Below are 26,316 nucleotides of genomic sequence, written 5' to 3'. Positions count from 1 at the left end.
CCTCCTGTGCCACATCCCTGGTGTGCCAGTCTGAAAGTGCTGTGTGATCTTACATATGCACAGTAGGGAGATGGCTGTGAGACATCAGGAAGTCATAACCGATTCCCACACAATATAATACCCAATTTTTTGGTAAAATACTTGTCACGCTTTAAAATTGTGCAGGCAGTATGGCGCCAAACTATGATATTTAAAAATCTCCATAGACAACACTTTAAAACCCTTTACAGATTAGCAGTTAAGAGTTACACAGGAGGTCTGGAGCTAGAATTTATGCTCTCCCTCTGGCGCTCACAGCAATACCTCACATGTGTGGTGAAATCGCCATTTACATATGCGTGCGGGATCAACGCGTGTGCCTTTGCAAGCATGGGGGGATGGGGGCTCTTCAAAATTTTTTTCTTTTCACTGTTTCTTTAAATGTTTGTTTTTTAGCACTTTTATTGCTGTCGCAAGAAATGTAAACATCCCTTGTAATAAAAATAAGCAGTGACAGGTATTCTTTATGGAGAGAAATGGGGTCTAATAGATGTCTTCTCTGCCCAAAGAGCAGTGTGATCAGATGCTTTCCGAATTTAAAAATGGTGCTGTTTACATCTGGTGAAACCGAAAGTGCCAAAATACTTGTCACTTCAGGGTTTCCTGTATCATGGAAATGATGATTAGCCGCTAGGATTGCTTTTCCAAAAAAAGAAAATTGCCCACTGAAAAAAAACAATACCGGGTTGATACCTGTAGCTGTAGGCATCATCCCGGTATACCACTTGAAACTGCCTACGCATATGTACGTTAGGTGGTCTTCGAGTGGTTAAAACAGGAATGAAGTTCCTCTTTAATCCCTTCCCGATGTTCTGTCAGGTCAGGTAACAGAAGTGATGTTCCGTCAGCTGACTGAATAAAAATACTTATTGCGCATGCGTTCCACTGCTAATAGGTTTCCTAACCTGACAGAACACAAAGGCGGCATGAAATCTTGTTACACCCAGCAAAGTCTTGAATTTCACACTTATTTTAGCAGTAAACTGAGCTTATATACTGAAATCTGTGAAATTGGATGATGAATTTTAAAAGCAGCGGTCAGAAGGTGGCGAAATGCCTGTAAACTCAGCTTCTGAACGCATTTCTTTGCGTTCCAAAAAATGCCTCTAAACTCAACTGCCTAGAAAGGACTGTAAACAACCCTGTGTACATTTACTGATAAGAGAACAGAGGAGAGTTCAGGAGCAGTTGAAAAAACTCCCAACTGCTCCTAAACGTCCGTTTACCAGCAACAGTGTAAACAGTGTACATGAGGCCTTAAAGTGGTCGTAAACGATCACCTTGTAAAACAACCTATTCAGTTTGAAATGTAAATGAAAGGGGGGGGGGGGGGGGGGGGCTTTGCTTGCTTTTACAGTATCTGGCACCATTTTCATCCACTGTTAACAATGGGGCATAATTCCTCCCAATGACACCAACAATGGGCCCACTAACACAAAGAGATGGGGCATTGTTTATTCACACTGACATTGGGACCTTTTCAACTCCTAATGGCCGCAGTTCACACCCACCCTCCCCGTTAATTCTGAAGAACAGTAAATTGGCCATTTGATTAAAAAGTTTGGAGACCCCTAGTGTATACATTAAAAAACCATTATAAATACCTTTTTTTCCCCTTTTTTATAAGTGATCACATGCCCTCTGTTCTCAGCTGCATAAGGCCTCATGCACACTGGATGTTTTTACAGCTGATGTTTTTTTTGTTTTTTTTCCTGCAGTCAATAAACTCCCCATCATGTTATCCTATGTGTCCACGCACACATAGGCTATCAGCAGTTTTTCGCAGAAGCGTTTTCTAGCTGGAAAAACCCCCCAGAACTAGTGGGTTTTGAGAGTTGTTCAGCTGTAAAAACGCGCTCCAACTCTGAAAAAAGCTGAAGACAGCTTAAAAACGCCAACTATTCTGCGTTTATCAGCGTTTTTGAGCCATAAGCTTTTATGGGAGTATATTTTTGCAAAAAAAAAAAAAAAAGCTAAAAAAAAGTTAGTTATAAAAAGGCTACAACATAAATGCTAAAAAAAAACTCACTCTACAGCTATAGCTTGGGGGAGGAGAAGCTGCAGCACACAGCTTCCCAGTGGGGGGGCGGGGGGTTGTCAAGATAAGTCTGATCATTGGAGGAGACCAGGCTAAGTTCTCAGCACAGCTAGAGAACTGACCACGGTGTGCTCTCCTACTTAGTGTGGTCAGTTTTTATCAGGAAATCAGAGTGACTGGCAGGAACACCAGGGATTTCACATAAAGGAAGCAATACAAAGAGAACGAACAGGATACTTTCTCATACAAATACATGGCACAGCAGGCACATATCAGGAAAATTAAATGTTGGGGTAACAAAACGCTTTAACCACTTGCCGACCGCCTCACGTCTATATACGTGAGCAGAGCGGCACGGGCAGGCAAAATCACGTACCTGGTACGTGATTGCCTTCCCGCGGGCGGGGGGTCCGATCGGACCCCCCCCCCCGGTGCCATCGGCGATCAGCATTTGGTTGGGAGCGATGAGAGACTAGGGGGAGACCATCCGATCGTGGCCCCCCCCACGATCGCTCCCAGCCAATGAGAAACATCCACCTGCCTCTGTATAGTACACAGAGGCAGAGGATGTGATGTCATCTCTCCTCGGCTGGGCAGTTTCCGTTCCAGCGCCGAGGAGAAACGACATGCAAGTGCACCAACACTCACACACAACACAGTAGAACATGCCAGGCACACTAAACACCCCCGATTCCCCCCGATCGCCCCCAATCACCCCCCCCCCCCCGCCCCCAGTCACAAACTGACACCAAGCAGGTTTTTTTTTTTTTTTTTTTCCTGATTACTGCATAGTGTCAGTTAGTGACAGTTACTGTGGTAGGACAGTGAGTGTTAGCCCCCTGTAGGTCTAGAGTACCCCCCTAACCCCCCCCTAATAAAGTTTTAACCCCTTGATCACCCCCTGTCGCCAGTGTCGCTAAGCGATCATTTTTCTGATCGCTGTATTAGTGTCACTGGTGACGCTAGTTAGGAACGTAAATATTTAGGTTCGCTGTCAGCGTTTTATAGCGACAGGGACCCCCATATACTATCTAATAAATGTTTTAACCCCTTGATTGCCCCCTAGTTAACCCTTTCACCACTGATCACCGTATAACTGTTACGGGTGACGCTGGTTAGTTCGTTTATTTTTTATAGTGTCAGGGCACCCGCCGTTTATTACCGAATAAAGGTTTAGCCCCCTGATCGCCCGGCGGTGATATGCGTCGCCCCAGGCAGCGTCAGATTAGCGCCAGTACCGCGAACACCCACGCACGCAGCATACGTCTCCCTTAGTGGTATAGTATCTGATCGGATCAATATCTGATCCGATCAGATCTATACTAGCGTCCCCAGCAGTTTAGGGTTCCCAAAAACGCAGTGTTAGCGGGATCAGTACAGATACCTGCTAGCACCTGCGTTTTTCCCCTCCGCCCGGCCCAGCCCAGCCCACCCAAGTGCAGTATCGATCGATCACTGTCACTTACAAAACACTAAACGCATAACTGCAGCGTTCGCAGAGTCAGGCCTGATCCCTGCGATCGCTAACAGTTTTCTTGGTAGCATTTTGGTGAACTGGCAAGCACCAGCCCCAGGCAGCGTCAGATTAGCGCCAGTACCGCTAACACCCACGCACGCAGCATACGCCTCCCTTAGTGGTATAGTATCTGATCGGATCAATATCTGATCCGATCAGATCTATACTAGCGTCCCCAGCAGTTTAGGGTTCCCAAAAACGCAGTGTTAGCGGGATCAGCCCAGATACCTGCTAGCACCTGCGTTTTGCCCCTCCGCCCGGCCCAGCCCAGCCCACCCAAGTGCAGTATCGATCGATCACTGTCACTTTTTTTGGTAGCGTTTTGGTGAACTGGCAAGCACCAGCGGCCTAGTACACCCCGGTCGTAGTCAAACCAGCACTGCAGTAACACTTGGTGACGTGGCGAGTCCCATAAGTGCAGTTCAAGCTGGTGAGGTGGCAAGCACAAGTAGTGTCCCGCTGCCACCAAAAAGACAAACATAGGCCTGTCGTGCCCATAATGCCCTTCCTGCTGCATTCGCCAATCCTAATTGGGAACCCACCGCTTCTGCAGCGCCCGTACTTCCCCCATTCACATCCCCAACCAAATGCAGTCGGCTGCATGAGAGGCATTTATATGTCCTCCCGAGTACCCCTACCCAACGAACATGTTGTGTCTGCAGCAAGCGCGGATATAGACGTGACACCCGCTATTATTGTCCCTCCTGTCCTGATAATCCTGGTCTTTGCATTGGTGAATGTTTTGAACGCTACCATTCACTAGTTGAGTATTAGCGTAGGGTACAGCATTGCACAGACTAGGCACACTATCACAGGGTCTCCCAAGATGCCATCACATTTTGAGAGACCCGAACCTGGAACCGGTTACAGTTATAAAAGTTACAGTTACAAAAAAAAGTGTAAAAAAAAAAAAAAAAAAAAAAAAAAAAAAAAAAAAAAAAAAACACAAACAAAAATAAAAAAAAATAGTTGTCGTTTCATTGTTCTCTCTCGCTATTCTCTCTCTATTGTTCTGCTCTTTTTTACTGTATTCTATTCTGCAATGTTTTATTGTTATTATGTTTTATCATGTTTGCTTTTCATGTATGCAATTTTTTATACTTTACCGTTTACTGTGCTTTATTGTTAACCATTTTTTTGTCTTCAGGTACGCCATTCACGACTTTGAGTGGTTATACCAGAATGATGCTTGCAGGTTTAGGTATCATCTTGGTATCATTCTTTTTAGCCAGCGGTCGGCTTTCATGTAAAAGCAATCCTAGCGGCTAATTAGCCTCTAGACTGCTTTTACAAGCAGTGGGAGGGAATGCCCCCCCCCACCGTCTTCCGTGTTTTTCTCTGGCTCTCCTGTCTCAACAGGGAACCTGAGAATGCAGCCGGTGATTCAGCCAGCTGACCATAGAGCTGATCAGAGACCAGAGTGGCTCCAAACATCTCTATGGCCTAAGAAACCGGAAGCTACGAGCATTTTATGACTTAGATTTCGCCGGATGTAAACAGCGCCATTGGGAAATTGGGGAAGCATTTTATCACACCGATCTTGGTGTGGTCAGATGCTTTGAGGACAGAGGAGAGATCTAGGGTCTAATAGACCCCAATTTTTTCAAAAAAGAGTACCTGTCACTACCTATTGCTATCATAGGGGATATTTACATTCCCTGAGATAACAATAAAAATGATTTAAAAAAAAATGAAAGGAAAAGTTTAAAAATAAGATAAAAAAGCAAAAAAATAATAAAGAAAAAAAAAAAAAAAAAAAAAGCACCCCTGCTCTCGCGCTAAGGTGAACGCAAGCGTCGGTCTGGCGTCAAATGTAAACAGCAATTGCATCATGCATGTGAGGTATCACCGCGAAGGTCAGATCGAGGGCAGTAATTTTAGCAGTAGACCTCCTCTGTAAATCTAAAGTGGTAACCTGTAAAGGCTTTTAAAGGCTTTTAAAAATGTATAAATTTTGTTGCCACTGCACGTTTGTGCGCAATTTTAAAGCATGTCATGTTTGGTATCCATGTACTCGGCCTAAGATCATCTTTTTTATTTCATCAAACATTTGGGCAATATAGTGTGTTTTAGTGCATTAAAATTTAAAAAAGTGTGTTTTTTCCACAAAAAATGCGTTTGAAAAATCGCTGTGTGAAAAAAAAAAATGAAACACCCACCATTTTAATCTGTAGGGCATTTGCTTTAAAATAATATATAATGTTTGGGGGTTCAAAGTAATTTTCTTGCAAAAAAAAATAATTTTTTCATGTAATCAAAAAGTGTCAGAAAGGGCTTTGTCTTCAAGTGGTTAGAAGAGTGGGTGATGTGTGACATAAGCTTCTAAATGTTGTGCATAAAATGCCAGGACAGTTCAAACCCCCCCAAATGACCCCATTTTGGAAAGTAGACACCCCAAGCTATTTGCTGAGAGTCATGTCGAGTCCATGGAATATTTTATATTGTGACACAAGTTGCGGGAAAGAGACAATTTTTTTTTTTTTTTGCACAAAGTTGTCACTAAATGTTATATTGCTCAAACATGCCATGGGGATTTGTGAAATTACACCCCAAAATAAATTCTGTTGCTTCTCCTGAGTACGGGGATACCACATGTGTGGGACTTTTTGGGAGCCTAGCCGCGCACGGGACCCCGAAAACCAAGCACCGCCTTCAGGCTTTCTAAGGGCGTAAATTTTTGATTTCACTCTTCACTGCCTATCACAGTTTCGGAGGCCATGGAATGCCCAGGTGGCACAAAACCCCCCAAATGACCCAATTTTGGAAAGTAGACACCCCAAGCTATTTGCTGAGAGGTATAGTGAGTATTTTGCAGACCTCACTTTTTGTCACAAAGTTTTGAAAATTGAAAAAAGAAAAAAAAAAATGTTTTTCTGGTCTTTCTTCATTTTCAAAACAAATGAGAGCTGCAAAATACTCACCATGCCTCTCAGCAAATAGCTTGGGGTGTCTACTTTCCAAAATGGGGTAATTTGGGGGGGGGTTGTGCCATCTTGGCATTTTATGGCCTTCAAAACTGTGATAGGTAGTGAGGAGTGAAATCAAAAATGTATGCCCTTAGAAATCCTGAAGGCGGTGATTGGTTTTCGGGGCCCCGTACGCGGCTAGGCTCCCAAAAAGTGCCACACATGTGGTATCCCCGTACTCAGGAGAAGCAGCTGAATGTATTTTGGGGTGCAATTCCACATATGCCCATGGCCTGTGTGAGCAATATATCATTTAGTGACAACTTTTTGTAAATTTTTTTTTTTTTTTGTCATTATTCAATCACTTGGGACAAAAAAAATAAATATTCAATGGGCTCAACATGCCTCTCAGCGATTTCCTTGGGGTGTCTACTTTCCAAAATGGGGTCATTTGGGGGGGGGGGGGGTTGTACTGCCCTGCCATTTTAGCACCTCAAGAAATGACATAGGCAGTCATAAACTAAAAGCTGTGTAAATTCCAGAAAATGTACCCTAGTTTGTAGACGCTATAACTTTTGCGCAAACCAATAAATATACGCTTATTGACATTTTTTTTACCAAAGACATGTGGCCGAATACATTTTGGCCTAAATGTATGACTAAAATTTAGTATATTGGATTTTTTTTATAACAAAAAGTAGAAAATATCATTTTTTTTCAAAATTTTCAGTCTTTTTCCGTTTATAGCGCAAAAAATAAAAACAGCAGAGGTGATCAAATACCATCAAAAGAAAGCTCTATTTGTGGGAAGAAAAGGATGCAAATTTCGTTTGGGTACAGCATTGCATAACCGCGCAATTAGCAGTTAAAGCGACGCAGTGCCGAATTGTAAAAAGTGCTCTGGTCAGGAAGGGGGTAAATCCTTCCGGGGCTGAAGTGGTTAAGGTTACACCCTTGTGAGGGCCATGTTTGGTTTATACAGGTGTTCCATGCATCTCCGTGCGGACAATCCCATTCATGTCAATTGGGTCGCAGCAGTTGCTCGGAAACAGCCAAGGCAATATCCATTTGGGTGCAGGTGGGCATCTCCAAAATGCAGACCATGTGCATTTAGGGACAAGCAGATGTAGTGCAGCCCCTGCATCCGAGTTGACATGGATGGGACTGTCTGGATGGGGTTGCACGGAACATCTATATCTCATGTGAGGCAACCGTCAGGCAAAACATGGCCGTCACCACACACAAAGTAAACAAAAAATGTTCGTGCTGGAGTTGTACTATAAAGGGAAACTAGAACTGATTCTTGATTTAATACTCATTGTGAAAACAAATTATTTACTATGTTCCCTGTTCACACCACAAAACTGGTGTGATTTGCAGTTTGGAAAGATGCAATATATCTGCATTTTTCCACAGTGCACTGGATGGCACCACATGTCACCTTACTGCTGTGCAGAGGCTTCAATGAAATATCATTAAGTGACACTTCAAATTAGGTTTAATAGAAAAAAAAAAAAAAAAAAGAAAAATAAGCACTGTGATGAGCTAAAATGCACATCACATGCCCCCTGTCAGAGCAGACAATGGTAAATGGTACAAGGCTGCATAGTACCACGTTGACTAGTGTGAACCTAATCTAAATATTGAGAAGTTTTCCTGAAAGAAAGGTTTTAAATAATTAATTTTCTAATATGTTCTTCAAATCTAATCACAATCATATTTAATCACTTCCAGTCCAGACCAATTCTGACATTCTTCTCCTACATGAAAAACCTTTTTTTGCTAGAAAACTACTCAGTACCCCCAAACATTATATATATATTTTTTTAAAGAATAAAATAGTGGGTGTTGCATATTTTTATGTCACACGATACTTGAGCAGCGCTTTTTCAAACAGATTTAAGAAAAAGAAAAACACTTTAATTTAATGCAGAAAAATACAATATGATACCCAATTGTTTGCTAAAATACCGTATACAAGATGATGTTACGCCAAGTAAATAGATATCAAACATGTCATGCTTTAAATTGCGTCTGAACACCGCCAAATTACCCGCTTGCTGACCGCACATACATTGTGATTTGCAAGTGGTTTACCGGGGTAATCAGCCATAACCCCAGTATAATATTTTTTCACCCGGCGGCTGGCTTTTTCATGAAAGTGATCCGAGTGGCTCATTAGCCACTGGATCGCTTTCAGAAGCAGCGGTGTTTCTCAAGCTTACTGTTTCACTGGCAAGCCCAAGAAACGATACGGCAGTGCAGCTGGCTGGTCACAGAGGCAATGAGAGACTAAATGAAATAAAGAAAAAAAAAAAAAGCTCTTCCCCTTGTGCGCAGAAGTGAACGCATACCTAAACGGTGTTCGCACCACACACATGAGGTATCGCCGTAAACGTTAGAGTGAGAGAAACAATTCTAGGACTAGACCTCCTCTGTAACTCTAAACAGGTAACCTGTAAACATTTTTAAAACGTTGCCTATGGAGATTTTTAAGTACCGTAGTATGTCACATTCCACAAGCATGCGCAATTTTGAAGCGTGACATGTTAGGTATCTGTTTACTCGGCCTAACATCAGCTTTCATATTTTCCAAAAAAAAAAAAAAATCAAGCTATATTATTGTGTTTTTTTTTTTTTAATTCGTTAAAGTGTTTTTTTTTCAAAAAAAAAAAAAAAACCAGTTTGAAAAACCACTGATCAAATAGCATGTGACATAAAAATTGCATCGATCGTCATTTTATTCCCTAGGGTCTCTGTTAAAAAAAAAAAAATTATAACGTTTGGGGGTTATAAGAAATTTTCTAGCAAAAAATACGGATTTAAAAAGTGGTTGTAAACCCATTTAAAAAAAAAAAAAAGGCCGTAAGACAAAGGCATAATGAGTTAGTAAGCATAGCATACTAGCTCATAGGGCTGGGAGATTTGCTTAAAAAAAAAAACCTGCGATTTTCCTAAAAAGAAAAAACTCGATTCACGATTTGAATCGGTCCCAAGGAGCTGCGGGCAGGAGTTTTTAGGCAAGGCCGCGGCTTCGGCCTAGTCCGCGGTGTCCGGACTCGCGGACTAGGCCGAAGCCACGGCCTTGCCTAAAAACTCCTGCCCGCAGCTCCTCGGGACCGGCGCAGTGTTAGCGTCGGTCCTGGGGAGCTGCAGGCAGGAGTTTTTAGGCGAGGCCGCAGCTTCGGCCTAGTCCGCGACGTCCGATCTCGCGGACTAGGCTGAAGCCGCGGCCTCGCCTAAAAACTCCTGCCCGCAGCTCCTTGGGACCGGCGCGGAAAAAAGAAATAAATCGAAAAAAATCGATTTGCTTAAATTTTGAATCGATTTGACCTCTCAACTCGATTCAAGATTTAAATTGATTTTTTCCCCAGTCCTACTAGCTCATTATGTAATACTGACCTGAGATCGAAGCCCTTGCTGCAGTGCCCATACAGAGCACCGGCTGGTGACATCAATCCCGGGGGTTACTTCCGGGTATCGCGGTTCTAGCGATGTGATTGGTCGGAGCCGCGATGACGTCACTCCCACACATGCGCGTGGCACACTCACTGAAGCAACGGCACATACGATGACGTCGGCACATGCAAATACAGGGGATATCTCGTAAACCATTTAGGAGATATCCTGGGTAGCTACAGATAAGCCTTATTATAGGCTTACCTGTAGCGAAAAGTGGTCTGTAAGGGTTTACAACTACTTTAAGCTTGTAAACAAAAAAGAAAGGGCTTGGTCTTCACGTGGTTAAGGTACCTAAAAATCTCCATAAGCAACAATTTAAAAGCCTTTACAGATTACCAGGTTAGAGTTACACAGGAGATCTGATGCTAAAATAATTGCTCTCGCTCTGCGGCAATACCTCACATGTGTGATGGGATCACCGTTTACTAGGGGTGCAACGGATCGTCATCGATCCGTGACCCGTACGGATCAAGCTCCACGGATCGGAACACCCGCGATCCGCGGAGCGCTCTGTGGCCTCGACCATAGGAAAGGCCGCGGCTTCGGCCTAGCTCCGGAGCGGCGACCATCTTGGTACACCCAGCGGCCGTCAAATGACGGAGCGATCACTTGTAACAAACTGGCGTCATGTCATGACGCCGGTTCCTCTCTCCCCTCTGTGTACTGATCTGTACAGTGGAGGGGAGAGTTCGGATGTCAACAATGCCCTGCCAATACTCTGCAATGCCCTGCTGCAATACTCTGCAATGCCCTGCTGCCATACCTTGCCAATATACCCTGCCAATATACCTTGCCAATATACCTTGCCAATATACCTTGCCAATAGGGAGATTGTGGATATTACAGTGGGGGAGATTTTTTTTTTTTGTTGATCCGAAAATTAATCCGAACCGTGACTCCTAATCCGAGGAACGATCCGAACCGTGAGTTTTTTGATCCGTTGCACCCCTACCGTTTACTATGTGTGTGAGACCTACGTGCATGTTCGCATTTGCGTGTAAGCTCGGGAGAATAGAGGCGCTTTTTTCCCCCCATTTTATTCATTTTTTTAAATTAATTTTTTTCAATACTGCACCTTTAATCTTTAATTTTTTTAAATCCATTTTATTGCTCTTACAAGGAATGAGCAACAACCCTTGTATTGGCTTAGGCTGTGACAGGTACTCTTTATGGAGAAATCTGGGGTTTATTAGACCCCTGATCTGTCCTCTGGCCTCCAATGCAGCCGATCAGACAAAAATTGGTCTGGTCGACTGCTTTACTGACCATTAATGGCCAGATAACCAGAACCAAAAGTGACTAAATCCTAGTCGCTTCAGGTTTCTGACATCAAACAGTAAATAGGGGCCAGGGGCCAAAGATCCTTATACAAATTTTACAATTCTGCAAATTAGCAGTTATCAAAATAAAATGAAAAAATAGTAGCCACTGTAGGCTTTATGTACACTGGAAGTTTTTTGTGCTGCGTTTTTTTTTTTTTTTTTGTGCTGGCCAATTAAATGAATTAACACCCAGGTGCTTAACGCGCCCAAACGAGGTATAGTTTGCAACCGTCAAGCATTTTTTTTCTGCCAAAACCTCCTCCCAGGAGGAAAGGAGTCTAGGAGAGTTAGCAAAATGTCCAGTGTGTGTGAGGCCTTACCTATGGCACCAGGGTCACTTAGGCTCGGTTCACACTGGGGCGACTTGTCAGGCGACCTAGTCGCCTGACAAGTCGCCTCCCGTTCTGTGCTATGGAACCGTTCTAATTGGAGCGACGCAAGTCGCTCCGACTTAGAAAAAGGTTCCTGTATTACTTTGGGGGCGACTTGGGGCGACTTGCATAGACTTCTATGCAGAAGTCGTCTCGCAAGTCGCCCCGCAGTCGTTTGCAGGTCGCCTCGCTGAGGCGACCTGCAAGTCGTGCCGCCCATGTGTGAACCGAGCCTTACCCCCACATCTCTGGATTCATTCTGTCAATTAAGGCTGTCCATACATTATGTAATTTACTTTCCTTCAACTTAACCACTTGTCCTCCAGAAGTTTTACCCTCCTTTATGACCAGGCCATTTTTTTGCGATACGGCACTGCGTTACTTTAACCAACAATTGAGCGGTCATGCAACACTGTAGCAAAAAAAAAAAAACAAAAAAAAAAGTATGTCCTTTTTTTCCCATAAATAGAGCTTTCTTTTGGTGGTATTTGATCACCTATGCATTTTTTATTTTTTGTGCTATAAACAACTTCCTGCTGTAAAACACAGCAGGAAGAATTGAAAAGAATCAAATTTCTTTATAAATTTAGTCCCATATGTATTCTGCTACATGTTTTTTGGTAAAAAAAAAATAAAAATAAAAAAACCATCACAGCAAGCGTATGTTCATTAGTTTACGCAAATGTTATAGCGTCTACAAACTATGGGGTATGTTTATGGAATTTTTATACTATAGTACAGCTGCGATTAGCAGCTTATAATGGGACTGTGATATTGCGGCAAACAATCAGACACTAACTGACACTTTTGCAGGAACCAGTGACACTAATATAGTGATCAGTGCTAAAAATAGGACACTGGCTTGGAAGGGATTAAACATCTAGGGTGATCAAGGGGTTAACTGTGTGCCTAGCCTGTGTTTTTGTGTACTGTATGTGCTGCTTTAATTAAGGAATGAGACGGACTCTAGTCTCTGCTTTGCAGGAAGACAGAATTCATCCGTTCCCTCTGTCAGAACCAAGATCTGCCTTGTTTACATAGGCAGATCTCACTTCTGTGTGTATCACCAACTATCCGAGGGTGCCGGAGGACATCAGTAGAAGCAGCCCAGCAGCAGAAGTGCAGAATCCCATATATGCACAGGATAGCTGCCTTGTAGCAGTAAAACTGCTAAGGGGCAGACAACAAGTGGTTATGGCCTGGTTCACATCTATGCAAGTTCGCGGCCCATGTTTTCATGAGCACAGCAGCCCATTCATTTGAATGTTGTGCTGTGCCTGCGTTTCCCGCAGGAAAAAGGTTCCTTCATCATGTGATTTCCCTGTGGTTCCCACACCTGCAAATGTGCTGCATTTTTAGATGTGTGGGGGTGTCATTCAGAATGAATGGCAGCCCCGTGCGTTTTCAAACAGCATCGCGTTTTGACTGTGGGAGGGGGAATCGCTTCCGACACTCACAATCACCTGTATAGATGTGAACCAGGCTAAAGGAAAGAAAATTGTGTTTACAAGTGTTGATGGGGGAAGTTTCCCTACTATCAGAATACTATAGCTGCCAGCAGTTATTTGGACGAAAAAAAAAAAACTGACGGACTGGCTGTACTGAAGTCGATCGACAGATCAACTTTGGTACAACCAGCCTGCTCACAATCAAAACTTGGTTCCTGCTGAACCAGCCAAAATCCATCTAGGCTCACACCTTTTGTTTGTTGGGATTGCACACTTTCCTGACACCACAGAAACACGCTGCATATGGGGGGCAAGGTGCTTTAGGTTGGGGGGGGTGCAAAACCTCCCCGCCCCAAAGCACCCCCCCCATGTTGAGGGCATGCGGCCTGGTATGGTTAAGGAAGGGGAGGCGCTCGCTCGTCCCCTCCCTTTCCTGACCTACCGGGCTGTATGCTCGAGTAAAAAAAACACCACAAATTGCAGAACGCTAATCGCGTCAAACTTGCGTTTTGGTTGCGGGTCCATTGAAGTCTATTACATGCAAAACGCTGCATTTTGCAGGAAAAGAGTCCCTGACCCTTTCCAAAAATGCAGAGGCACAAAAATGCATTGAGGTGTTCCATAGAAACCCATGTTAAAATAACTCCCTGCATTTCTGCAAAAAGCATAAAAAAAAATGCATTAGTGTGAATCGAGCCATAAGCCTCATTCAGAATTGCTGCAGCCCTTGCCGCCCCTCTAAAAAGCAATGTGCAATGGATTGCTCTTCAGAGGGTGGTTGACAAGCAACATATTGCCTCCTCACTGCCTATTTTAACCATGAAAAGCCTGAACCTGCACGCAGTTGCGGCGTGGAACCATTCACATGAAAAGGTTGTGTTGGGAATGTGACAGGGGTTTTCACTCTTACCATGTCATGTGTACAACCCAGAGCGGCTGCATGTTCTTGTTTAGATTAGTGCGAAAACCATGGCTCAACAGCCTGCTTTTACTGCCCCCTCATGTAAATGAGCCCTTAGGCCGGGTTCACATATGTGCGGAGCTGGTTTCAGTATGATTTGTAAAAAGAGTCCGATGCGATTTTGTTCAGCGGTTCAGATGCAAATTTTTAAAGTGTATGGAAAGCGCACCTGAGCCGTACTGAAAATCGTACCTGACTTTTTTTTTTTTTTTAAATCGCACCGCGGCTGACGGCACATACGTGAACTTGCTCTATAGAAAGCCAGTTTGGGTCACATGTCGTGTGAATCGGACACAATTCAAAAACACATCCAATTCACTTATGTGTAAACCGGGGCTTATAGTGTATCTAAACCCAAAAAACAAAATGTAATATATTGCAGCTCACCAGTCCTTAGATGTGCTAATAACTACATTAGCTTTCCTTTTCTTACAGGCTTATTTCTCCCCTTTATTTTTTGTTTATCCTGCACATAACATATCCTGTCCTTAGCTGGTTACTCTCCCTCCTCCACTAGATCTATCCTTTGTTCACCTCTGTTACATGGGGGTGGGGAGATTAGTAGTGAATATACAGTACTTTACTATCTGTTTACCAATGTCGGCAGCATAAGGATTAAAAGTAGTCAATGTTGATTGAGAGAGTGAAGTTCTGCTTTGATCGATCAACTTGGGTACAATCAGCCTGTCAAATTCACTTGCAATTATCACTAGCAGAGGAAGCCTCCCCTGCTACCTGGGAGCAGATTGCTCAGTAAGAGGGATTCCCGTCAGCACTGTCTGTGTTGTTAGGGGAATCATGCAAATTTCTTACCTGCAACCCATGGTTGCAGGAAAGAAATTTGCACCATCTATGGCCTCCCTAAAGCCTGGTACACACTACGAGGTTTTTTTTCGTTCAACTCAGCGGACTGAACAAAAAAAAAAAAAAAGGAGGACAGCTCAGGAGAAGCCACTGTACTAACTTTATGATGTTAGTACAGTGATCTCCACTGCTTTTCTATTGTGTTCTGACAGGGGGGATGGACCACCCACCAGAACACACTGGCCAGGCTGAGAGCGCTGGTCAGAAGCTGATCGGTAGACTGTTTTTGGTTATGCCCCTTCGACAGAAGCCCGTGTACACATGGGACGAACGCTGGCTGGATTCTATTGAACCAGTCGATGCCGCCCAATATTTGGTCCGTGTATACTAGGCTTAACTCTAGTAAGCCCATAGTCTGACAACCTAATGTTGCATATTAGCCCTCTCTCATATCTTGTAGCAAGCCCATTGTCTTTGACCCCTTCCTGTTCCATGCCTGTAATCTCTGACCATTTCTTGTACTAAAGCTGGCCATAGACGGCTCCAATCTTGGCTGGTTTAGCAGGGACTGGCCTAGATTTGAACCATGTATGGGCAGGCTGAATGTACCCAAGTTAATTGATCAACTTGGGTACAACCAGCAGGTCAGATTTTACATTTCATCAGCACTAGGTCCTAATAGACTGACGCCGCTGCCAAAGAGACAGATGCCAGACCAGCGCTGTCAATAGCAGGGGCAGGACAGCAAGAGGAGGCTGGGGAACCCCACGTGGCAGAAAACCAGGGCCCGGTCACAAGTGCAACCCTGGTAGTTCTCCCATTACTTTGGACCCTTATATTTTCCTGGTGTGCTGGTGACATCTCTCTTGTTTTCTGCCACCCTGGGGGCCCCAATACAGTAAGAAGGGGGATTCACTGCAGAACATGTGAAAGGGTCCCGTTGTGGGGTCATAATAAAGAGCCCTGAAACAGAAGTGAAGGGCCCCAGGATATATACAATTGCTCTTTATAGTTGCCCCCCCTCTACTTTTGTCCCTGTCCCCCCCTAAATTTGAAAGCTGGAGATGCCACTGATGGGGGAATTGAGTAATTTTCTTTCCTGCAACCTGTGGTTACAGGAAAGAAAAATCACTCCATCTATGGCTAGCCTAAACTCATCATCTTTGACCATCTCCTACAGCATCTCCACCCTCTTTTGTCTATCCCTCGTAGAAAGCCCAAAGTCTGACAATCTCCTATTACACGTCTACAGCCTTCGACCATCTCTTGTAGCATGCCTTTAGTCTTTGACTATCTCCTGTTGCAGATCTGCAGCCTCTAACAACTTTTATAGCATGACAGTCACTGAATATTATGTGTGGCCCTTAGGTGATACATCTATGGCTACTTCTCTTGAATGGGAATGTTGGAAAAATCTTTGTTAGATCCGCACATGTAGCCAATCGGCTGCAGCATTGACAAGTGTATTCTGGCAGCAGACAAGTCCCACTGTCAGAATACAATAGCACAACGTTATGGATTCCTTCATCCTCCTCCAATCTACTATTAGGTTCCATGCACACTAGGAGCAGAAAAAACGCCAATGTTTTTAGCTTAAAAAACGTGGCATAAAAGACACAAATAGAAAGCATATTGTACAAAGTTTAGGTGAGTCTATGACAGTTTAAGAATTTTAGTTTATAGGCGTTTTTTGCACTACACGCCCCTCTGCAAAAGTTTTACTCCCAAAATAGCCAGAATGCATTTCACACTGCATTACATTTTTACTAAAAAACATTGAAACTTGGCACTCAGAGGAGTTTAGGAGAGATTGACGTTTTTACAGCTCCTAAACTTCTCCAGAAAACGCGATAGAAAAGGATTTTTTTTCCTGCCTCTGAACGTCCCTGACAGAAAACGCCCGTAGTAGTCATAATGTGCAAAGACACATAGAATACAATAGAAGTGCTTCTAGAGGCAGGAGAAAAAAAAAAAGTCAAACGCCTGTAGAATCAACGTTTTTTTAAGTCCAGTGTGCATGGAGCCTAATGCCGCGTACACACGGTCGGACTTTACGGCAGACTTTGCCCGGCGGACTTTTCGGTGGACTTTCTGAATGAACGGACTTACCTACACATAATCCACCAAAGTCCGTCGAATTCGTACGTGATGACATACGACCGGACTTAAACAAGGAAGTTCATAGCTGCCCTAGCGTGGCTTTTTGTCCGTCGAACTAGCATACAGACGAGCGGACTTTTCGACCGGACTGGAGTTCGACGGATTGATTTAAAACATGTTTCAAATCTAAGTCCGTCCAACTTTTGAGAAAACAAAGTCCGCTGGAGCCCACACACGATCGAATTGCCTGACGAAATCCCATCCGCCGGGCAAAGTCTGCCGTAAAGTCCGCTCGTGTGTACGCGGCATTAGGCTAGGTTCACACTTGTGTGGGCGGTGTGGCCCGCGTTTGCTCGGGTAGGACAGCCAATTAATTGGAATGGCCATGAAACACAAGAAAGAAGTCCCTGTACTACTTTGGAAATAGTACAGTGCAGTTCCCAGTCTGGGTGCGATTGGCATGCTATTAGGATTAATGGTATCCGCCTGCGGGTCCCATGTTTCACTGTGTGGAAAGTTGGATCACAATCGGAGCCCAGCGTCCCACAGCGGCACCACCTGCACAGGCGTGAATCTAGATTAATAGTTTAAAAACGCAAAAAAAGAATTCTGCTGGTAGGTTGATTTGCTCAATTGAATTTGTGATTGATTGCTGGTGGAAATAATCTGAAATATGGCCAGTAATAGGGTGAGGAAGTATCCGGGATACTCAAAAAGGTATTTAGAACACTTTGCGTGAAATGCACATTCGTTTTTGCCATCAAAAGTCCAGCAGTAGAATGTACTGTGCTGGGTTCACAGAGCTGAAAACAAACATACCAAGAACATACAATGGCTCACCTGACAACAATATCTGCTTACCCCCTTGATTGCACCAACCTAGAATGCATTATAATGTGTGCATTGCCTTGTTACAACTCACTGTTTAATTTCATAACACAATGACACTTCATTTTACACTGCATGTTGCGGTGTGCAAAAATGGGGACTTGCTGTGGTTTTATGCATTGCACCACAATGCACTTTAATGGCCTCAGAGATATATGTAAAAATAAAAAACTCAATAAACAAATAAACATTGCAATCATCATCTCACATGCTCTACTGAAAGTAACAACAATGTTACATTTCCTGCTACAAGTACACTTGTAAACAACACACAGCTCCATGATCCACTATAACAAACACTGCCCCCCCCCCCCCCCCTACTAGACTTGTATACAGGGCATGCTGACACTTCTAGTCCCACTACCGTTGGCAGACCTGAGTGCTGAGATCCGGGCAGGCTACAGTCAGGAGTACACAATGCACACACGTGGAGGAGTCGGGGAAGTTGTGATACTTACACATCAAAGTGCTGAACGCCACCAAAGCCAACACCCCCTGGATGAGGACCCCGAAATGATCAATCAGCGCCCCATTATCACAGCCCTGAGGATGTCCTCTCACCAGATCGCTACTATTCATGGACACATCTTGTACGATCAGTCCGTCCATGTCTGAGGAGTCCGGGGTGTGTGATCATCCCAGGAGGAGCTACTACACAATGGAGGAGACAACCAGAGCCTGACTACTCCTACTCTCCGATCATCAGTGAGGACAAAAGGCTTCCCACACTCTGTGTGTTCGTATGTTCCTACTGAGAGGACTATCCCTACCTACTCACTACCCCCACTCACTCCCTACTCACTACCTGCACATTCCCTACACCTACTCACTGTCTGAAAACTCACTGCTCCCACCTACACACTGCCTTCACACTCCCTACCTCCACCCACTCACTCCCTACTCACTGTCTGCACATTCCCTACTCACTGTCTGAAAACTCACTGCTCCCACCTACACACTGCCTTCACACTCCCTACTCACTGTCTGCACATTCCCTACTCACTGCCTCCACCTACTCACTGTCTGCAAACTCCCTACTCACTGTCTGAAAACTCACTGCTCCCACCTACACACTGCCTTCACACTCCCTACTCACTGTCTGTACATTCCCTACTCACTGCCTCCACCTACTCACTGTCTGCAAACTGCCTCCACCCTCCCTACTCACTGCCTCTACCTACTCACTGTCTGCACACTCCTTACTGCACACTAAGGATGAGCTCAGGCGTTTTCGCAACCCGCACGTGCAACGCCCGCCAGGAAGTCATCACTGCATAGCGCTATGTACAGGCAGTGAGACATTTCTCGATCTCTGCAGCCACAGATTGGGAAAATGTCTCACTGCTTGCGATTAGCACTGTGCAGTGCCGACTTCCTGGCGGGCTCTGCATGTGCGGGTTGCGAACACGCCTGAGCTCATCCTTACTGCACACTCACGGCCTCCACCTACTCACTGCCTCCACCTACCTACTGTATGCACACTCCCTACTCACTGCCTGCTCACACCCGACTCACTGCTCCACCTACTTACTGACTGCCTACTCACTAACTGCACACTGACTGCTCACTGCTCCCACCTACTCACTGCTACACACTCCCTACCCACTGCTTCCACCTTATCTGTCTGCACACTCCCTACTCCCTGCCTCGACCTACTCACTGCCTGCTCACTGTCTACTACAGAGGAACATGAAAGAACTGTGGTTGCTTTACATAGTATTAATACACTGAGCAAAATTATAAACGCAACACTACCAAATGCCCTGTAGATGTAGGCTACACTGGATGCAGAGTATATATATATATAAATACACTGCCTGCACTGACTGAATATAGGGTTAAAAAACACTGAAGTTAAAGTCTAGGCTAAATGCAGAGTATATATAGATATATATACTAGACTGACTGTGTATATGTGTGTGTGTGTATGTATATGTGTATATATATATATATATATATATATATATATATATATATATATATCAAATACACTGCCACTAACTGAATAACCTCCTTGCTTAATCTAACTCAAGCTATCTCTTTGTCCATGCCAAAAACACTACACACAGCCGCTATGTAAGCAGCCTTATATTGTGTGGGGCATGGACATAGTCCCCCTGAGCTATAATTGGCCAAAGGCACCCTTTGGCCAAGTGCGCTGTGATTGGCCAAAGCATACAGGTCAGGTGCATGCTTTAGCCAATCATCATACAGCAATGCACTGCGAGTGCACTCGCAGTGCATTATGGGGTGTTCTGCGGTGCTCGAATTTCCTGCGAACGCCCCATATGTTCGCTTAGTTTTAGATGTTACGTTCAATTCAAACCACTGGCTCATCCCTATTGTTTAAATATTGATTGGTTTAATTTCTAATAGGAGTTTCCATCATATTTTAGAACATTAGTAAAAAATGCTCTGTGTTAGTACATTTTCCCTGTTTTGTCAGTGAAAAAAATTTGTGGGGGGCTGGGGGGTGTGTGGATGGAGAACTTCTCTCTCGGGTGGGGGTGCCAAACTGAGTCTTTGCCCCGGGTAAAAGAATGCCTAGCTTCGCCACATGCCATACACATTGCTTTCCGGGGCACCAACAAGAAGGGGAAAAGAGCGGACATGTGTCTGCTGTTCTCCCTCCCCTCCACCCGCTGGCACCCACCATAACGGCCCGGCCTGCAGATAGGCAAGCAGTGTGTATGTAAGCAATCGGGAGAGAAGCGTTTTTGGAGGAAAAAAACACCCAAGCGCTTAGCACTTGAGCGTTCATCCATTTCAATGGCTAGTATAAATTACTGTGTTTATTGGTTTTATTTTATCTTTTATTTTTTGGTTTTAAAAATAAACTTTTTTCACAGGGATAAAATTATTAGCAGTAGTGATGTATCAATGGACTTCATTACCTTGTATAAATATGTTTATGGCCCGCTATATTAAAAGTGTGTAACTTGGTTGAATTTTCTACAAACGGAAGACGTAATTTTGTGTGGTAAGGAGTCATGCGCTGTAAAATAACTAGACCCTATGTTGACTCTCAGTCTCCGTTTACCTACGAGCACGCCTTTTTAGAAGTGTCAGCAGAGGAGTATTATTCTATGTAATGGCCGCTGTAGAAGCACAAGATTGACTATAAGAAAATGGCCGCTGCTGCTAAGTAGAACGGACCACAACAAAATGGCCGCTAATTCATTTCCGTTTTTTTGAGATATATACACAATCGCCACAGCCAATCCGCATCCCCTGATGAAGTCACGTGATGACGTAACGCGTAGGGAGTGGCCGGAGGTTGAAGTGCACCGGAAGTGACGTGAGAGTGGCGTTCGGACGCCTTGTTTGCTGATACATGTGTTTGCTGATACATGCTTATTTTTAACATTGCAGTGTAAGAGTCCAGCTTTAGTATTAAAATAAACCTTTATGCTTTAACTTGCTACACTATTGGAGCTCTCTTTTTCTCCCACCTTTCCTTTACCTTTCACCCTCGTCTTCCCCCTCCCCCCCCCCCCCCCCGAGCGGAGGTGACGAGGTCGGATGAGCACTCTGATGAGAAGTCTGGTTTAGGTGGAACGGAGGACCCCCTGGTGGTCAAGATTGGAACAACGGAACTGATCCCCTTTATTGCATGCTGATCTATCACGTTTGGGAAGGTGGTCGTATTCAGAGTGGAACAGCAGGACCCCCTGGTGGTCAAGGTTGGAACAATGGAACTAACTCCCTTTATTACATGCTGATTTATTACGTTGTGAAGGTGAGGGCTCTGTGAGCTCATTCTTTGGATATTTATCTCTCCCTGCCCACTGTCTTTTACTGGAACGATTTATACAGGATTCCTTCTTTTAGTTATTTTTTCAAGAGTACATATGACTTTTTGAACATCAGATTAAGAGACTATTTTGTCATGCCCTGGGGTTGATCTATTTATTTTTCACATTTGCGTGTCTTTCAATTTATAAGGATTATTTTAGGTTCACTTATATATTAACCCTTTAGACGCTTTAGATACACTTAGTTTATTTAGTGGATGTATTTATTAATTTATTATCACTTAATTTGTTTGCTGTAGCGCGGATCACTTTATGGTTTTATTTATTGAGAGTGAATTGTGACACACTTCAGGTTCTGCTGCAGACAGCTTATATTAGATTGCACTATATGCACTGCATGCACTTTGTTCACTAATTAGTCTCTGTTTATTTACCATTTGGTTTTAGTAATTTGCATACAGCACATTTAGTGGCGCGAAGGCTTTTTTCACATTGTCAAAGTAACCACATGACTTCAGCATGCCAAATCATGCTCAGGTGTGGAACAGCCAATCCTTGCAGAGCTGCTGAAGAAAGGAGTGGGGGTGGGAATTTAAAAATAATGCATGTGTCTTAGGCTAGTGCACGATATGTAAATCACATGTCACTCACAGCAAGGGGGAGGATTTGACAAAGTTTTTCTCTGTTTGTCAAGATTTATCTCACTGAACAATAAAAGAGGATTGCTCAGAGCTGGAATAACTCCGTGTGGCAAGACTGGGCTCAAATGATAGGAAATCCTATACTCTACATTATGATAAAAAAAAAAAAAAAAAAAAAATTTCGGGTTTACATCCACTTTAAATATTGTGCCTGGGGGGTGTCCTTAGTATGCCTGTAAAGTAGCACATCTTTCCCATGTTTATAACAGTGCCACAGCAAAATGACGTTTCTAAAGGAAAAAATGTCATTTAACACTGCTCGCGGCTGTAATGTATTGTCGGATCCCGGCAATATAGATAAAAATACCAAAGAAAAATGGTGTGGATGTCACCCCCAAAATCCATACTAGGCCTTCAGGTCTGGTATAAATATTAGGGGAACCCCGCACCCAAATTATTTAAAAAATGGCATGGGGGCCCCCTAGGCCCCCAGGCACTATATACTCTGAACAGAAGTATATATACTATACGGCCTGCCCTATATACTCCGCAGAAAATTGGGCCTTAGGTGTTGGTGGTACCAGAACACTGTTACTCTTGTTGGGTGCAGGAACGGGCCCTGATGTGAAATAATAGGTCAAAAATTTTAATTATATGCCCCTGTTAAACAGGGGCAGAAAAATTGGGCCTTGGGTGGTGGTGGGGGTGCCACAACACTGTAACCCCTCACAGATACTCTTGTTGGGCGCAGGAACGGGCCCTGCTGTGAAATATTGTATCAAAAATTGTAATTACATGCTCCTGTTAAACAGGGGCAGAAAAATTGGGCCTTGGGGGGTGATGGTAGTGCCCTAAACCAAAAATATTGTTGGAAGCTAGCATCATCAAGATTGAGGAGGAATAGGATAGTCAGCATAGGCAGTCTTCAAGGGATCCCACATCCATAGCAAATTCAGTCAGTTACATCAGCATCAGGTGCTCGATAGCTGCTGTTCCAGGATTGATTAATTCTTATGAATGTGAGTCTTTGATCCATTACAAACCCTCCAGCAGCACTGAATGTGCGTTCAGAAAGCATGCTGGATGCAGGACAGGCCATTAGCTCAACTGCATATTAAGCAAGTTCTGGCCAGTGGTCCATCCTCAAGACCCAATAACCCAGTGGATGCTCTGTTTGAAAGGTCTCCAAGTCTGCTCTTGCTCCTAGATATTCCTGCACCATGTAATGCAGACGCTGCCGATGGTTGCTTGAACCGATCAGACCTTGGCGCTGAGGACTGAAAAATTGTTTAAAGGCATCGGTCAGCCGGCCACCTTCTCCACTGCTCTTCCTCTGACTGAATGAAGCCTCAGCAACATGTTGTCCAGCACCAGGAAATTGTAACCTCCCAGGGTCTGGAAATGCGTTGCACAAACCTTTCTTCAAGGCCTCCTGAAGATGTTTCATCCTCTGCTCACTCTGCGAAGGCAGGATGAGTTCTGCAACCTTACCCTTGTAACATGGATCAAGAAGGGTTGCAAGCCAGTAATAATCCCTGATAATAATCCTTTGATACCACAAATCCTATGGTCCTTTTGCAGGCTTTGCAGAATCAGGGAGGCCACGCAGCGTAAGTTTGCAGAGGCATTAGATTCTCAGCCCTCTGTGTCACTAAGGATCACATGATCCGTAACTACCTGCTCCCAGCCACGTACAACTCCTTGGGTTTCTGGGGACTGAAAACCATCCCTTGAAGACTGCTGCTCAGTGTTATCCTTTACATCCATGCTGACATAATCCTCTTCTTCCTGTGTGTTTGGCGGGCCCGCAGGAATGCTATCTGGATAAAGGGGGCCTTGAGAGGTAAGGAAATCCTCCTCTTCCTCCCGCTGTTCTCCTCAAGTGCCCTGTTCATGATTCCATGAAGCGTGTGCTCCAAGAGGAAGACTAGAGGGACAGTGTCACTGATGCATGCATTGCAACTGCTCACCATTCTTGTGGCCTCCTCAAATGGTGACAGGACAGCGTATGCATCCTTGATCAGTAGCCACTGGCGTGGTGAAAACAAGCCAAGCTCCCCTGACCCTGTCCTGGTGCCATACTCGCACAGGTACTCATTGATGGCCCTCTGCTGCATGTGCAGCTGCAGCAGCATTGCCAACATTGAGTTCCACCTGGTGGGCATGTCACAAATGAGGCGGTTGGTGGGTAGGTTGCATTCCCTTTGAATGTCAGCCAGCCGAGCACTGGCATTGTATGACCTGTGGAAATGACCACAGACTTTTCTGGCCTGCCTCAGGAGATCCTGTAAGCCTGGGTACCTGCTCAAGAACCGCTGCACCACCAAATTCAGGACATGTGCCAAACATGGGTCAAGTGTCCCTGACGGAAGGCGGAGAGAAGGTTGGTGCCATTGTCGCATACAACCATTCCTGGCTGAAGCTGGGATTGTGTCAACCACCTCTGAGCCTGCCCCTACAGAGCTGACAGAATCTCTGCCCCAATGTGGCTCCTGTCCCCTAGGCAGACCAATTCAAGCACTGCATGGCATCTTTTAGCCTGACTGCTTACATAGCCCCTTGAATGCTTATAGAGCACCGCTAGTTCAGAGGACAAATCTGCAGAAGAGTCCATAGAGGAAGAAGAAGAGGGGGTGGAGGAGAAATCTGTGGCAGAATCACCACTAGCATTTTGGAGGCGTGGTGGCGGAACAAGCTCCAACAACACTGAACCCTGTCCTGCACCCTTCCCAGCTGCCAGCAGAGTTACCCAGTGCGATGTGAAGGAAAGGTAACGTCGCTGCCCATGCCTGCTGGACCATGAGTCAGCGGTAATATGAACGTTACTGCTGACCGCCCTATCCAATGAGGCCAAAACAATGCCATTCCACAAATTCATGAAAGGGGGCAGAGTCTACCAGCTGAAAAGGCAGCAGCTGCAGTGCTAGTAATTTGGCCAAGCTAGCATTTAGACGCTGAGCATGTGGATGGCTGGGACTGAATTTCTTTTTACAGTTCAGCAACTGGGGTAGGGAACTTTGCCTGCTAAAATCAGATGGTGGTGTACTGCTAGCAGATTGGCTGCAAGTACTTGGGACTTGGGTTTTTGAGAGGACTGGAGGTATAGTAGGGTTGGAGATCCCATATGAGGGGCAAGGAGAAGTCTGCCTTTTTCTTTGATGAGGGTCTTTCAAGTGCTGTTGCCAACGGACTGCATGGCAGGTCATCATATGTTTGGTCAAGCATGTGGTGCCTAGGCGGCTGCTGTTCTGGCCACTCTTGATCCGCTTCAGACATCGGTTGGAAACAACAACGGTGCGATCTGCTGCACACGTGTCAAAAAAGGCCCACACCAAGGAACTTTTAAAAGTCAGCAGAGAGTCAGCAGTGCCCTGTACCTGGGGAGCTCTGCGGTGTGATGCAATAGGGTGGCTGCCCTTAAGCTGCCCCCTAGCGGACATCCTGCCTTGGATTTGTGCCTTCTCCTCCTCTCTTCTCTCAGGCACCCAAGTAGAGTCAGTGACCTCATCATCCCCTCCCTTCTCGTTACTGGAGCAAACTTGGCAGTATGCTGCAGCTGGGGGAACATGACTGCCAGTTTCTTGTCCTTCTGTGGCACCCCCTCTCTCTAGGCTCACGTTACTCCCTTCCTCAACCTGGGAACCAACATCGGAGCCTTTAAATCGCTGCTCATCCTCCAGCAGCATGTACCCAACACTGGTCGAATAATTCTGGGGACTCCTCCATGCATGATGGTGGGGCTACGGAAGGAGTGACCGTGGACAAGGAGCCGGTGGAATAGGCCGCTTTGGCAGCTGCGTTGGAAGGCAAACTAGTCTGAGCCTGGGTGACAGAGGGTGAGGATGATGAGGATGGCTTTGTTATCCACTCCACCAACTCTTCTGCATGTTCTGGCTCAATAACACGGCCAGCAACCGAAAAAAAGCACAAACGTGCCTCACGGCCATCTGCAGAGGATGCACCATGTCCATGACCAGCACTGTTGACTGTAGACACAGAGGCTGCTTGCCCTCCTTTAGTGGCCTGGGAGCGTCTGCCTCTCCTTGGTGGCCTTCCGGACATGAT

General features: G+C 44.9%; 1 protein-coding gene across 1 annotated transcript in view; it reads right to left on the bottom strand.

Moving 5' to 3' along the window:
* Nucleotides 1-18,978, bottom strand: part of LOC141131780 (store-operated calcium entry regulator STIMATE-like) — a 154,681-nt gene extending 135,703 nt beyond the window's left edge. The window contains exon 1 of the mRNA XM_073619437.1: nucleotides 18,314-18,978. Coding sequence (XP_073475538.1) covers nucleotides 18,314-18,464 — 151 coding nt within the window. The 5' untranslated portion in view covers nucleotides 18,465-18,978. The remainder of the gene's footprint in view (nucleotides 1-18,313) is intronic.
* Nucleotides 18,979-26,316: the final 7,338 nt, after the last annotated feature.

The sequence above is a fragment of the Aquarana catesbeiana genome, linkage group LG03, assembly GCF_042186555.1.
Source record: "Aquarana catesbeiana isolate 2022-GZ linkage group LG03, ASM4218655v1, whole genome shotgun sequence".
NCBI classification, from domain to species: Eukaryota; Metazoa; Chordata; class Amphibia; order Anura; family Ranidae; genus Aquarana; species Aquarana catesbeiana.
This window is presented reverse-complemented; position numbering and strand designations above follow the sequence as displayed.